At 45.2% G+C, this 16388-nt stretch overlaps 1 protein-coding gene across 4 annotated transcripts in view; it reads left to right on the forward strand.

The window, feature by feature from the left end:
* Positions 1 to 16388, forward strand: part of LOC137430198 (acyl-protein thioesterase 1) — a 30902-nt gene that overhangs the window by 2147 nt on the left and 12367 nt on the right. For all 4 annotated transcript variants that reach the window (XR_013623846.1, XR_010985008.2, XM_068120864.2 and 1 more), the window contains 6 exons: positions 5768 to 5799; positions 7881 to 7946; positions 8263 to 8310; positions 8425 to 8495; positions 9932 to 10005; positions 14016 to 14117. Coding sequence is in view for 2 of the 4 variants with exons in the window: in XM_068120864.2 (XP_067976965.1) it covers positions 5768 to 5799; positions 7881 to 7946; positions 8263 to 8310; positions 8425 to 8495; positions 9932 to 10005; positions 14016 to 14117 (393 nt within the window). In the remaining 2 variants the exon portion in view is untranslated. The remainder of the gene's footprint in view (positions 1 to 5767; positions 5800 to 7880; positions 7947 to 8262; positions 8311 to 8424; positions 8496 to 9931; positions 10006 to 14015; positions 14118 to 16388) is intronic.

The raw sequence follows: 16388 nt of genomic DNA on the forward strand, positions 1-16388 counted from the left end.
GGCCCTCGTGCCCGGGTGGGACAGGCCGTGGATGGAGTCGAAAACCCGGCGCTGCCAGCCCGTGGGCACGATGGGGCGAGGCCGCCCGAGGGAGACGTCGCACCAGAGGGCCGTGCCCGCGCCATTGAACGGCACCTCGGTGACACGGAGGCCCGTACCGGCGGTCCGCAAGGCCTGGACGTCGGGGTTGGCGGCCTGGTCCGCCGCCATCCGGGCATAGTCGATGCCGAGGTGGACCGCGTGGGCAACCGACCGGGAAAGGCAATCCGCCACCGGGTTGTCCTTCCCCGCGACGTGCCGGATGTCCGTCGTGTATTCGGACACGGCTGAGAGGTGACTCTGCTGCCGGGCCGACCACGGCTCGGCGACCTTGCCCATCGCGAACACCAGTGGCTTGTGGTCGACGAAGGCCGTGAACGCACGGCCCTCGAGCAGATGGCGGAAGTGCCTGACCGCCAGGTGGAGCCCGAGCAACTCGCGGTCGAAGGTACTGTACCGGCGTTCGGGCGGGCGAAGCTGCCAGCTGAAGAACGCCAGCGGTTGCCAAGCTCCACGCACCCATTGCTCGTGCACCGCGTAGTCCGAGGCGTCGGTGGTGAGGGCGATCGGTGCATTGGGCGCCGTGTGCGCGAGCATGGTGGCGTTAGCCAAGGCGAGCTTCGCGCCCACGAACGCCGCGTCCATCTGCTCGGTCCAGGTGACGTCACCTTTGCCCGGCTTCCCCCGGAGGGCCTCGTGCAAGGGGCGCAGGAGCTGGGCGATGCGGGGCAGGAAACGGTGGTAAACGTTTACCATGCCCAGGAACTCCTGGAGCCCCCTGATCGTGTGGGGGCGCGGAAACCCTTTCACCACCTCCACCTTGGCCGGTACGGGGACGGCCCCGTGCCTGGTGACGCGGTGCCCCAAAAAGTCGATTTCGGCGACACCGAACCGGCACTTGGCGGGGTTCACGATCAGGCCGTGCTAGCCCAGACGTTTGAAGAGCGTGCGGAGATGGTGTAGGTGCTCTTCGCGGGACGCGCTTGCGACGAGGATGTCGTCCAGGTATACGTACACAAAATCCAAGTCGCGCAAGACGCTGTCCATGAGGCGCTGGAACGCCTGAGCCGCAATCTTCAAACCGAAGGGCATCCGAAGAAATTCGAAAAGACCGAACGGCGTGATGACAGCCGTCTTCGGGATGTCCTCCGGCCTGACGGGTACCTGGTGGTAACCGCGTATGAGGTCCACCTTCGAGAAGAAGGACATATTCGCCAAGCGGGCGGAAAAGTCCTGAATATGGGGGACGGGGTAGCGGTCGGGGGTGGTGGCGTCGTTGAGACGGATGGTAGTCCCCGCACGGTCGCCATCCCCCGCCGGGCTTGGGCACGATGTGGAGTGGCGACGCCCACGCGCTCTCGGAGCGCCGCACGATGCCGAGCCGCTCCAGCGTAGCAAACTCCGCTTTAGCTACCGCGAGCTTTGTCGGCTCGAGGTGGCGTGCCCGGGCGTAGACCGGTGGCCCGGCGGTGGGGATGTGATGTTCCACCCCGTGCTTGATGGTCCCCGCCGAGAAGGTGGGCCTCGTGAGGGCCGGGAAACCCGCGAGGCGGCGGGTGAATTCGTTCGCTGCCGGAAGCGTGCAGATGAACCTGGCCGGAACGGAACCGCTCAGCAAGCCGCTCGGCGAGCCGCTCGATGAGCCGCTCAGTGAGCTGCTCAACGAGGCGGGCAGCGCGCACGCGAGCGAGCTGAACGTCTCAGCCTGGACAAGCCTTCTGTGCTTGACGTCGACCAACAGGCCATTGGCACAGAGGAAGTCCGCGCCGAGCAGTGCCATAGGCACGTCGGCAGTGACGAACGACCACCGGAAAACCTGCCCTCCGAACCGCAGAGAAAGGCAGCGTTTTCCGTACGTGCGAATGGGCGTACCGTTGGCAGCGAGCAGCGCGGGGCCCCGGCCCGCGGACTGCTTGTCGGACGTACCGGCGGGAATGACACTCACCTGCGCTCCCGTGTCGCACAGGTAACGGCGCCCGGATAAGGTGTCCGTTATGTATAGGAGGCTGTTTAATCGGCCGGCGCTCAGTGCCACTACCGAGGGCCGGCCCGGGCGTTTCCCGACCTGCCGAATGAGCACGGCGGGCGACATTGCCGAGCTTCGTGGCCAAACCTAGTGTGGAAATGGCACCAGGTTTGCGGCGAAGCCGGAGGCCGCGGTTTCCGCGGTGGTGGTGGGCGGTGCGTGGCGGCCGCCACGAGGTGCCCCTCGGAGCAGCGGTGGGCACCCGCAGGAGGTTCGGGCTCAGGAGCCGCTACGGCCGCACCGAAACTCGCCCGTGTGTCCAAAGCCGCGTAGTACTTGTCGGCCGCGAACGCACGGGGTTCCGTTGTCGCGCAACCGGCCAACGCGAGGCGCTCTCGTGCCGGCAGCTGGCGTCGAAATAACGCCCGGAATAGAGCGTTCGGGGTTTCGTCGCCCATGAGCGACAGCATATGGTCCATTCGGACCGACGGTCGTGTGTCACCGAGCTCGGGGAGGTCCAAGAGGCGATCGGCCCATGCGGCCACGGTGAGGCCGAACGTGGCGAGGAGGAGACGCTTGATCACCCCGTACCTGTCGTGGGCCGGTGGGTTCCTCAGGACCGACGCGGGCGGCCGCGCCGGCCCCGAGGGAGGCGACCACGTGGCAGTAGCGTGTCTCGTCCGCCGTGATCCGTCGAAGCCTGAACTGGGCTTCGGCCTGCAGGAATCAGATCTCCGCCTGAGCTTCCCAGAACTCGGGGAGCTTTATCGCTACCGCGTTGGTTGCCATGGCTGTGGCGGGTTCGGGTGGTCATTGACGGCTGACCAAAACGTCGGAGTCACCAATGAAGCGCGGTGCTACGCGCGTGACTTGCTACCAAGGAGGAAGCGGACAACGCGGTTAAACAAAAGTGTCTTTATTGACAAGAGGTCACTGTAGCACTGGCGCGCTCCGGGCTGCGCGCCCAGTGTATATCCTGAGGCCACGCCTACCCCTCGGGCGTGGCCGCCGCCCACTTGGTGCGCGGAATGATGTCACCACGCCAGTGGGCTTTCGTGTCCGCCACACGATATGTATTTTTACCACAGTGTTTTTTTTTGAAGAAGTGGTCAACCGCATCATTAGCAACGATGTGGTTATGAATGAATATCAAAAAAAATTCCGATTACGAATGGGGAAGTTTTTGTGAGTTTGTTGGATCCCACGTGGAATTCTGCACGAACATTATTAGATTTTGTTTATCTCAGGCATAGAAGTGTTGAGAACAAACAAACTTTCATAGACTTTCACTCCTGATGAACACAAACAAACTTTCATAGACCTTCAATCCCGATGAGCACAAACAAACTTTCATAGACCTTCAATCCAGATGAGCACAAACAATTTTTCATGAACCTCCTTCAATTCTGATGAGCACAAACAAACTTTAATAGACCTCCTTCAATTCTGATGAGCACAAACAAACTTTAATAGACCTCCTTCAATTCTGATGAGCACAAACAAACTTTAATAGACCTCCTTCAATCCGGATGAGTACGAACAAACTTTCATACACCTCCTTCAATCCAGATGAGCACAAACAAACTTTCATATACCTCCTTCAATCCCGATGAGCACAAACAAATTTTCATGAACCTCCTTCAATCCTGATGAGAACAAACAAACTTTAATAGACCTCCTTCACTTCTGATGAGCACAAACAAACTTTAATAGACCTCCTTCAATCTGGATGAGTACGAACAAACTTTCATACACCTCCTTCAATCCTGATGAGAACAAACAAACTTTCATAGACCTCCTTCAATCCTGATGAGCACAAACAAACTTTCATAGACTTCCTTCAATCCTGATGAGAACAAACAAACTTAGATAGACCTCCTTCAATCCCGATGAGAACAAACAAACTTTCATAGACCTCCTTCAATCCCGATGAAAACAAACAAACTTTAATAGACCTCCTTCAATCCCAATGAGCACAAACAAACTTTCATCGACCTCCTTCAATTCTGATGAGCACAAACAAACTTTCATAGACCTCCTTCAATCCCGATGAGCACAAACAAACTTTCATAGACCTTCAATCCTGATGAGCACAAACAAACTTTCATAGACCTCCTTCAATCCTGATGAGAACAAAAAACTTTCATAGACCTCCTTCAATCCTGATGAGAACAAACAAACTTTCATAGACCTCCTTCAATCCTGATGAGAACAAACAAACTTAGATAGACCTCTTTCAATCCCGATGAGAACAAACAAACTTAGATAGACCTCCTTCAATCCCAATGAGAACAAACAAACGTTCATAGACCTCCTTCAATCCTGATGAGAACAAACAAGCTTTCATAGACCTCCTTCAATTCTGATGAGAACAAACAAACTTAGATAGACCTCCTTCAATCCCGATGAGAACAAACAAACTTTAATAGACCTCCTTCAATTCTGATGAGCACAAACAAATTTTCATAGACCTCCTTCAATCCTGATGAGCACAAACAAACTTTCATAGACCTCCTTCAATCCTGATGAGCACAAACAAACTTTCATAGACCTCCTTCAATCCCGATGAGAACAAACAAACTTTAATAGACCTCTTTCAATCCTGATGAGAACAAACAAACTTTAATAGACCTCCTTCAATTCTGATGAGCACAAACAAACTTTCATAGACCTCCTTCAATCCTGATGAGCACAAACAAACTTTCATAGACCTCCTTCAATCCCGATGAGAACAAACAAACTTTCATAGACCTCCTTCAATCCCGATGAGCACAAACAAACTTTCATAGACCTCCTTCAATCCTGATGAGCACAAACAAACTTTCATAGACCTACTTCAATCCCGATGAGAACAAACAAACTTTCATAGACCTCCTTCAATCCCGATGAGAACAAACAAACTTTCATAGACCTCCTTCAATCCCGATGAGCACAAACAAACTTTCATAGACCTCCTTCAATCCCGATGAGCACAAACAAACTTTCATAGACCTCCTTCAATTCTGATGAGAACAAACAAACTTAGATAGACCTCCTTCAATCCCGATGAGAACAAACAAACTTTAACAGACCTCCTTCAATTCTGATGAGCACAAACAAACTTTAATAGACCTCCTTCAATCCCGATGAGAACAAACAAACTTTAATAGACCTCCTTCAATCCCGATGAGAACAAACAAACTTTAATAGACCTCCTTCAATTCTGATGAGCACAAACAAACTTTAATAGACCTCCTTCAATCCCGATGAGAACAAACAAACTTTAACAGACCTTCAATTCTGATGAGCACAAACAAACTTAGATAGACCTCCTTCAATCCCGATGAGAACAAACAAACTTTAACAGACCTCCTTCAATTCTGATGAGCACAAACAAACTTTAATAGACCTCCTTCAATCCCGATGAGAACAAACAAACTTTCATAGACCTCCTTCAATTCTGATGAGCACAAACAAACTTTCATAGACCTCCTTAAATCCTTCTAAATAGACCTCCTAATTTCATAGACCTCATTAGACCTCCTTGAATTTGTTTGTTTCTTGCTGTTGATCGGTCCACGTGGAACTTTGGGAACCCTGTTACCTTAGTGAGTCTACATGGGGGTTCCACGTTGTACTACCTGTGCCGAACTGTAACCGCTACACACGGCCCCCCGGTGCTTCCGACCCGCACCTGTACCATCTCTCTTAGCTATCGCAGCAGTTTATGTTATGTTGAAATTTTGAAACCATCAGGTGGTTAACGTGGTGTTGTCATTTCAGGTAATTTTCCTCCATGGGCTTGGAGACACAGGGTGAGTCAGGCTCAACACTGTTAATGGAGACAAATGGTTCTCGCGCTCAAGTGTTTGATGGTGTAAAAGTTAAAACTAGTGATGTGTTTTCATTTTCTCTCTATTAACATGAATGTATTTTTTAAATCTCAGGTTCTTTAAAGTAGATATTAATTGAGAAGCAGTTATTTGAATGTCTCACTGAAATACAGCTTCATGTTTGGTTAAATGAATACATTTGGTTTCTCTAAACACGTATGCATCGCTGTTTTCTTCACTTAAAACTTTGAGAGGAAATTTCTAGTGCATGTTAGGTGTTTTGTGCCCCTGTTTTTCCTACCCCTAAAATCCGGCGCTGGTACTATGGAGAACATCACATGACGCACTGCAAATGGAGAATGCCAACTCGATGCTTCATTGCTGGTGTTGTAGCAAAACTATCAAAGATTGTGTCGGTTTCCGCACATTCCCAAAAGATGCATGTCTAAGGAAAATTTGAACAGAAAGAGTCAAACTTACAAGAGAAAAGTGGCAGGAACCAACTGCTTTTAGCGGTTGGTCAACATTTTCACATTGACAGGTCAACATTTTTAAATTGGCAGTTTTGTTTGACTATTCTTGTATAAACAAAACCTAGCTGTCAGTAATTATTAGACTGGGAGACTTGTTCATTGTTCATCCTACTACTGTAAAAATGGAAATTTCCGCACTACTTTTAAAGTTTCAAGCATTTCCCGCTACAACAGAGAAGCACGAATTTCACAGCACATGAATTTATTTATTTATATATTTTATTTATTTATATATTATAGAATTTATTTATATATTTGCCTTTGAAGAGATTTTGTATTTGCCTTTATATATTTTTGCCTTTATATATATATTTTTTTTGAAGAGAAATTACAGAATAAGATCGCACACAAAAATGCTTGCGCCGTACGCATACAGATGCCAGTCGCGCCATAGTGAGTTGCAAAACAATGCACTTTGCCAGCACCTGCAGAATTGGTCTATGTGGTTCGCAGCTACTTTACTGTACTTCAGCGTCCACAATTCAACAAAATAATATGCTTCATTATTTGAAGCCAATTTCAAAAGTGGACAAACTTCAATGTTCCTCGAAAGAAGCAGCAACTAGAATGGCACTCGGTAGAGAGCAAACCTCCGCCTTGTTGGCCATATCCCTCAATGGTGAACAATCACTTAAAAAATTATATTAGCTGTATCCGGATCCGGATCTTCACCATAATTGAATCGATCCTTCCTGTCCACAAAGTTTCATCCAACGCCGTCCATAACTTTTTGAGATATCCTGCTATGTATTGTTTTTGGCCCTATCTCTCAATGGTGAAGAATCACTGAAAGAATTCAAATAATTCTCATATCCGAATCCATATTCAGGTCTTCACCAACATCGAATCGATTCTTCCTTGTCACACACACAACCTGTCCACCAAGTTTCGTCCAAATCTGTCCATAACTTTGTGAGATTTCCTATATCTCAATGGTGAAGAATCACTTTAAAAATTTCAATAATTCTCATATCCGAATCCATATTCAGATGTTCACCAAAATCTAATCATTTCGTCCTTGTCACATACGCTACATCTCTGCCAAATTTCGTCCGAATCCATCCACAACTTTTTGAGATATTTTGTTCACAAACGGACAAACAAACAACCACACAGACAGACAGACAGACAGACAGACAGCGGTGAAAACATAACCTTCATCCATCTCTGGTGGCGGAGGTAATAATCACTGCATGGAGGCCTGCATGCAAGATTGAATACAACGGGCATTTGATTGATGAGAATTTCCCGGTTTACATACGCCATCAATTTGCTAATCACCTCTTCAATTACCTACAGTATTGATTTGATGTGCTTTACTGTCCTTGTCAGATTTTTCACAATTCACTAGAATCACACCAAAACATTTTTTTTAATGGCAGTGGACCTTCAATATACTTTATTGTATAGTATGCACTTTGGTGCTCATTTGAGTGGTGATTATTATTTACCTGTGATGTTAAAAACGACGCTCCAGACTGTAACCAGCATCTCTTTCACCCCAATGTCAACTCTTTGAACCTCCCATAGTCACGGTTGGGCTGAAATGTTGACCAGCATCAGGGTGCCTTACGTCAAGTACATATGTCCCCATGCGTACGTATAACATCAAAATCTTTCCTTTAAGACTTGAATATTACGATTTTATTGCTGCACCTTTTCATAGTGCACCAAGTTAATCGTAGGTGTGTGCTGTTTACCATGCATATAATGTGTTGCGGTACATTAACAGTTGGGCCCAATGCCCTCTTAATGAGCTTAATTTACCCCATCATTGAATTGGACTGTGCTTTGTAAAAATAACAATTATCCCACGTAATTTGACGCCATGACACAGCTGGGAGCCGTCACTATGTCGCACTAATGGTTGTTGTTTGGCTTACATAATGGAATTGCCTGTTTACATCTCCAGACCACTGATGCCAGTTACATACAACATGAAGATGACGATGCCATCATGGTGAGAGACACGAGGCTTACTTTGGCATTTTGATGATTCTTTTGATGATGATTTGGCATCCATATTCTAATTAAGGAATTAATTTTATTTTTCAATAATGAACCTCCTGTCTAGGTTTGACATTTGCGACAGAAATGCAGATCTTCGTGAAGATGAAGCTGGAATAAAAGCTTCTGCTGAAAATGGTTAGTTTGCTTATAACTCAAGTTGGTGTCAATTTTGGATATTTAGCCCGTCCCCCACGCAGCGAAAGACGGGGTTTTGCAATCATTTCTTTGTGTGTGTGTTTTTTGTCTGTCTGGGCCATAACTTTTTTTACCATTTGAGTTTTTGTCATCAAATTTTCAACAAAGCTTTATTATGAGAATATGGAGAAGGTAAATTAATAATTTTGTCAAAATGTCAAAAGTCAGCATCTCATAAAATCATCTATTTTAATCCAATTGATCTGACATTTTAAGAATTTGCATATTAGGTCACTCAATTGGTTCACCAATCAAAAGCTAGAAGCGGGTCGTTTTTTTTTGACCAGTCAAAGGTCAAGATTGCGTAAAATCGCCAATTTTCATCCGATTGACTTGAAATTTCAGCAGGGGTTGCATATTGCGTCACTGAAGCCTATTGCTTTTGAGGTCAAAAGGTCAATATCGCCTAAAATCGTTAATTGTTTGTATTTTTTTAAAGCTCTTTTCATCATGATTGTCATGGGGACCGCAAGGCTAACCCCCGCTCTAGCGGGGAAAATGGCCTTAAAACGATCATTCATTCATTTTCATTCATCGTGTTTAGCATACGGAATAAGAAGTAAAAGTCTGAATACAAAGCGGACATGTCATGGATGGGCTTTGCCTTTTCAGATGCTTTCTAGTTTGTTTTGTATCCTTTAGTTATTGCTTTTGAGCGCTGGTAGTATAGTTTAGAGTTCGTTATTGGCACACTGAACTTTGAGTGTTGTAACCTGGGTTTGAATCCTGACCCAGCTATAAACTGTCATCCTGGTGTTTCACATGCAAGGTGAGGCATCAATTTGTGTGTGCACCAATCACCATCCATCAGAAGGACGTTAAGCTGGACTACCCGTCTGCCAGCACTGTTTGTTGATGGACATTAAATTATTTCATGAAGACGAGGCATGTTATCACTGGCACCCTGAACAAATTACAAATTATTGTCACCTTTGGTCAAATGTCAGGTCTGGACAGCTGTTATTGAAAGACCTTGGCCACAAACGTTTCCCACCCAATCCTTGGGCATAAACCTGGGAATACCTGTGGCCATTCAAGAATAAGAAGTAGTTGCAATTGGTGTGGTTATCCCTTTTGGTAAAGGATTATTTTGCTAAAAAGAAAAGGAATATCAGAGAAGATGTTTTTGTTTTCATTTTTGAAAAGACGAAGGTCAGATGTTTGAAACAATTCTGTTAAAAATGATGTTTTAATTGAGATCGATTTGCTTGTATAATGAGGACAGACTTCTATTTATTTACTGTGATTCTTCAGTTCTTTTATTTCACCCTAAACCAACCAGTCGCCTGGAAATAGACTTTTTCCAATAGTTGCTCATCTTATGATCTGCAACCTTCAGATGCATTAATTGTTTTTCATTCATTCCATTGATACAGTGAAGGGTATGATTGAACAAGAAGTCCAGAATGGAATTCCTTCACGCAGAATCATTCTTGGAGGATTTTCACAGGTTCGTTATGGAAGGATTAAAAATGTCTTTTTAAAATAATGACACATTTTGAGATGCAGTATGTTCTTTATTCACGAGTGATGACACTAATTCTGAACATTTTCTCTTTTCAATGATCCTTTGTTTAAATGTCTGTGCCCTTCTGTTTGAATATGCCAAACATATGATTAAAAATGTTTGGCATCAGGTAGGACATTGTGTTCCATTCTCCCAAGTCGCACCTTCATCCCGACCAATGTTTCCCTGAATTATTTTTTCATGAGCGAACATCCCACTCCAAAAGGCAATCCTCATACGTTGCACAAAGGAGTACAAGCCCCACAAATAGTTTTCGTTCAATACGAATGGGGATTACTTAAAATGGATTTATATGATTTCCAAATAAGTATCCGGACCCGAATCGCCCTCTCCCCACATTCACGACTTGCTCATAATTTTTAACGTGCCGTTGATGAAAACCCTTCAAAACAAGCATTACGCCTAGGTCCCCCGTCGGTGAAGTGATGTGAGTTGACAAAGTGGAAGACGCAGAAAACATGCTATGATATGATATTTCGCTCACAAGGTTCAGACATACATGGAGGCGGCCATCTTGGATTTTGATGTGGCGACCCAATTTTCAATGGCGTTCTTCCTTATGCCTAGATACACCCACACACCAGATTAGAAGTTGGTACTTCGCTTATTTTTCAAGATATTTCACTCACAAAGTTCAGACATATATATGGTGGCGGCCATCTTGGATTTTGACGTGGCGACCCAATTTACAATAGCGTTCTTCCTTATGCCGAGATACACCCACACACCAAATTAGAAGTTGGTACTTCGCTTATTTTTCAAGATATTTCGCTCACAAGGTTCAGACATATATATGGCGGCGGCCATCTTAGATTTTGACGTGGCGACCCAATTTTCAATAGCGTTCTTCCTTATGCCTAGATACACCCAAACACCAAATTAGAAGTTGGTACTTCGCTTATTTTTCAAGATATTTCGCTCACAAGGTTCAGACATATATATGGTGGTGGCCATCTTGGATTTTGACGTTGCGACCCAATTTTCAATAGCGTTCTTCCTTATGCCGAGATACACGCACACACCAAATTAGAAGCTGGTACTTCGCTTATTTTTCAGGATATTCATCTCACAAGGTTCAGACATACATGGCGGCGGCCATCTTGGATTTTGACGTGGCGACCCAATTTTAAACAGCGTCCTTCCTTGTGCCTAGATACACCCACACACCAGATTAGAAGTTGGTACTTCGCTTATTTTTCGCGATATTTCGCTCACAATTTTCAGACATATATATGGTGGTGGCCATCTTGTATTTTGACGTGGCGACCCAATTTTCAACAGCGTTCTTCCTTATGCCGAGATACACCCACACACCAAATTAGACGTTGATACTTCACTTATTTTTCAAGATATTCATCTCACAAGGTTCAGACATACATGGCGGCGGCCATCTTAGATTTTGACGTGGCGACCCAATTTTCAATAGCCTTCTTCCTTATGCCTAGATACACCCACACACCAGATTAGAAGTTGGTACTTCGCTTATTTTTCAAGATATTCATCTCACAAGGTTCAGACATACATGGCATCAGACATACATGGCGGCGGCCATCTTGGATTTTGACGTGGGTTGCACCCACACACCAAATTTGAATGCGGTCCTTCGCTGACGCACGCACGCACGCAAACACGCACGCCCGCACGCACGCACGCACGCACGGACGGACGGACGGACGGATGGACACACGGACGGAGGGGAAAGCCATAGTCCCCCTTTCGCTACGCTGTGCGACGGGGGACAACAAGTGATAAATGGCCTATATGGAAACTATACTCATTCCAAAATGTTTTATTTTAATTCTTAAAATACTGTGTACGTGGTAGGAATTGCTTTTGTACATTATTATTTATGACATAACCTGGCCAAAACTCAACCAAATTAATTGAGTAAAAAAATAGTTCATATTCTCTTATGGGGACTTAAAAACTACATCTCTTATGGTGAAATCTTCCATCCCTCTATGCTTCCACGGTTCCATTGCTCTTTTTTTTACAAAAAAAAACCTCTACTTTTACCCCGTGGGCGAAGTGAAAAACGAGCTTAAGCAATTGATTCACTCTGTCAGTCTTTCTACAGAGGTCAGTTTATGAACGAAAGACTACTTGATTTCAATTTAATTTAATATTTCGAACACAGCAGAACACAAATCTGAACTCAAACCTGCAGTTTTGCATTATTTTGGCTTTGAATTTGGCACGTTATGTGGAATCTCATCCCACGGACAGAGGAATGTTGGCATTTTAATGTCAACATTCCTCTGTCCGTGGGATGAGATTCCATATAACGTGCCAAATTCAAAGCCAAAATAATGCTAAACTGCAGGTTTATCCCACGTATATCCCACGGAAATGTACAAACAGGTATATCCCACGGACAGAGGAATAAGGTACCGTAATTGTTTCAGTCTGTCTGTCTGTCTGGCTTTCAAACAACATTCAAAATCATCCCAAACTGGAAACTTCGTTTTTAGAGACGTCATGAAGGACACGAACAACAGGCTAATGATTTACTAATTTAACGTGTTATACAAGGTAGTGTAAAAGACGGTCCATCAAAGGAGGTAACCTTCCAAAAAGCATTTTAAAAGTCTACAGCCTTTAAAACCCTTATTTTATTTCAATTGTATTATAGACTTGGACATTGTAGAGCACAAGTTTCTTTGTTGGCACTTCCAAAAACCTCCAGCGTTGCAGTACTTGGACAAAATATTATGCCATGGAATGCCATCTTGACCATTCAAATTTGCCACCGACTCTCTCAGCGTTGTGGAATATTGAGACTCGGAGCTGGGTAATGCTAAACAAGAGTTTCAAAGACTCTTCCTCTGTCCTTTTTCACAAGACTGCATGGGGTAAGGTGTTCAATTAACCCTCTATTTCTTTATTTTCCCTTTCTCTCTCCATTCATTGATTGAGCTGTTACAATCATGGGAAAACAAGACGAAAAATATATAAAATGTCACAGCCCCGTCGTTTTAGTCATTTTGCTGAACGGGATTAAAGGCCGTCAGTTGGCCATCTTTGGTCTGATTACAAAAGAAAATCTTCTGCATGTGTATATTCTCATATATTGTCTTTTTGCCACGTTTGAACTAAATTGGTCCATGCATGTCCGAGAAATGGTTGGGGACAGGTTTAAGTAACAAAATGGCCTCCAGTCGGCCATCTTGGATCTGATCTCGAAAAACAATGAAGTGCATATGTAACCTATAATTCATTATCTGTGTGCCAAATTTGAACAAGATCGGCAAATGCATATCCGAGGCGTGGTTGAGGATGTGTTCAATATTTGTATTTACAACTAAAATGGCCGCCACTCTACCAGTTAGCCACTTTTGATCAGATCGCAAAATAAAATGAAGTGCATGTGTATGCCATCATGTACCTTGCTTGTACCAACTTTGAACAAAATCGGACCATGCATGTTCAATAAATAGTTGGGGACACGTTTAAGTAACAAAATAACTGCCAGTCGGCCATCTTGGATCTGATCTCGAAATAAATTGACATGAATATGTAAGCCATCATTTATTATCTGTGTGCCAAGTTTGAACAACATTGGTAAATGCATGTCCAAGAAAACGTTGAGAACGTGTTCAACATGGGTTTTTTACAACTAAAATGGCCGCCAGTCTACAAGTCAGCCATCTTTGATCATATCGCAAAATAGAGTGAGGTGCACGTGTATGCCATCATTTGCTCTGCTTGTGCCAAATTTGAACAAAATCGGTCCATCCATCTCCGAGATATGGTTGCGGACACACGGATGGACGGACAGAAAAGACCCAATCCATAAGCCCCCGTTTCGGACCAAGTCCAACGGGGGGGTAATAATAAGTACAGCCAGGGGGAAAAATAAATATAAAACAAGATATGAATGTGCAGAGTAAGTTAATTTTTCCATTGTCCTTTGTCCCTTAACTGCTATGCAGGGTGGGGCATTGGCATTGTACACCTCTCTGACTACCCAGCGAAAGCTTGCAGGTGTCGTGGCCCTGAGCTGTTGGTTACCTCTACACAAGTCCTTCCCTGTTGTGAGTCTGTCTCTCTAATTGGTTTGCTATAGTGAAGCTTATTTCAGTTCATCCTTCTGCATGATTAGTTAACTTGGTCATAGATGTTAAAAATAGGATCACTGGATATGTAGCTTATATGGGCCCTGGCCTATTGTTGTAACCAGTGGGTCTGTAGAAGAACAGGGCCAGATCCAGGGATTTCAAGACAGAGGGGTGCACCAAGCCATCGTGCCAAGGGGTGGGTGGGAGGGAGTTCTGGGGGTCCTCCCACAGGAATTTCTTTAAAACTTGATCGTCAGAAACAGCATTTCGTGCGTTCTTCGAAGTTTCTGCAGTTCCTTGTGTTCTTCCCTGGTCCAACAGTTTAGCAGATTCACGATGACTAATGGCCAGATCGACCAACTGGTGAACCGACTTGCCCAGCTGTTCCTCCTGCTATAAATTGATGAATTTTGTGTGTGTGTGTGGTTGTGTGTGAGTGTGTGTGAACGTTATGTGTGTGTGTGTGTGTGTGTGTGTGTGTGTGTGTGTGTGTGTGTGATGGTGTGTGTGTGTGTGTGTGTGTGTGTGTGTGTGTGTGTGTGTGTGTGTGTGTGTGTGTGTGTGTGTGTGTGTGTGTGTGTGTGTGTGTGTGTGTGTGTGTGTGTGTTTGCATGCATGTGTGCGTGCGTGTGCGTGCGTGCATACATGCGGCATGTTTTTTTGTGTAGTTCTTCTGGAGCTTTCTGATGTGGAATTTCTGATTTGTGTAGTTATAGTGAAGTGATTGTTATGATCTCCTGAGTTTGGGCTCATTAACTACAAATAATCTGGAAGAATTCCCATGTTTCTAAACGCACGCCATCTTAAGAGCGTTCCTTATTCAAAATAATTTGGAAATGAGGGCCGTTCCGGGCTACAATTTATCACCTAAAATCCGAAGGGGTGCACCCCCCCCACCCCTCCATCCCCCTGGACCCACAAGTGGATGAATATTTTGAAGGAATTTATGCGATTTTCCAAAAAATTGACTAAGTCGGCCATTTTGACACACTTCCGGTCACGTGATCGACATGTCCTCAGCAATTTAACATCCCTACCCTGGCCTAATGTTGGAACCCAAATTTGGTAGCATTCTGGCTGGTGGATCTGGAGAAGATCTTTGAAGGAATTTACGTCATCACCATTTTGACCCACTTCTGGTAATGTGATCGGCATGGCCTCCGCAATTTACCATGAGGACACAAAGCAAAGAATATTTGGAGAAGAAATTTTTTGGTCTGGAGAAAAATTTTTGGAAGAAATTTATTAAGCTGCCATTTTGACCAACCTAAAGTCACGTGACTTTGCTTTGACTTTGGACTTTGGAATGAGCTTTGCAATCCCCATTACCAGTCAGGAGAGGATAAGGAGAGGTTGAGAGGCTGAGTATGGTAGAGGATGATGTGGTTGAGCTTGAAAGTGGTTGGATGTCAATGAAAGATAGTCTGTTGGGAGCCGTTGGTGAGGTATGTGGATGGAGAAAAGGACCACCGAGGCACTCGGAAACATGGTGGTGGGATGATGAAGTTGGAAAGGAGATTGACGAGAAGAGGAAGAAGTTCAAGGAGTGGCAGAAGGCAAAGGGTACGTGGGCAGAAAAGGCAGAGCATGAAAGTTATAAGGCAGCCAAGAAGGCTGCAAAGAAAGAGGTAGCAAAGGCACAGGAGGCATGCAGGAAAATGTTTGGAGAACGCTTGGATTCGGAAGAGGGTCAGAGAGCGGTATTCAGGATTGCAAAGCAGATGGCGAAAGACAGGTGCGATGTGATGGGGGTGAGTTGCTTGAAGGATGAAGTGGGAAAAATCGTTGTGGACCCAGATGGAATTAAAGGAAAATGGAAGAGATATATGGAAATGCTGTTGAATGCAGAGAATGAATGGGATGGCAACATGGAGAGCAACCCAGTTTTAGGACCAGCGGAGAAGATAACTGAGAAGGAGGTTGAGGAAGCGATAAAAGCAATGAAGAGTAGAAAAGTGGGAGGGCCGACGGGAGTTGTGGGAGATGTGTTGAAGGCAGCAGGAAGTTGGGGTGTGACGAGAATGACAGAGATATGTAATCTGGTGGTGAAAGAAGGCCGCATTCCAGTGGATTGGGAACTGAGTACCCTCGTCCCTTTATACAAGGGGAAAGGTGACCCACTGGACTGTGGCTTGTATCGAGCGATAATGTTATTGGAGCATGGAATGAAGGTTTTGGAAAGGGTGTTGGAGAGGAGGATAAGGAAGAAAGTGAAGATTGACGAAATGCAGTTTGGATTTATGCCAG

Source organism: Myxine glutinosa, chromosome 6, assembly GCF_964187855.1.
Source record: "Myxine glutinosa chromosome 6, kmMyxGlut1.1, whole genome shotgun sequence".
NCBI lineage: Eukaryota > Metazoa > Chordata > Myxini > Myxiniformes > Myxinidae > Myxine > Myxine glutinosa.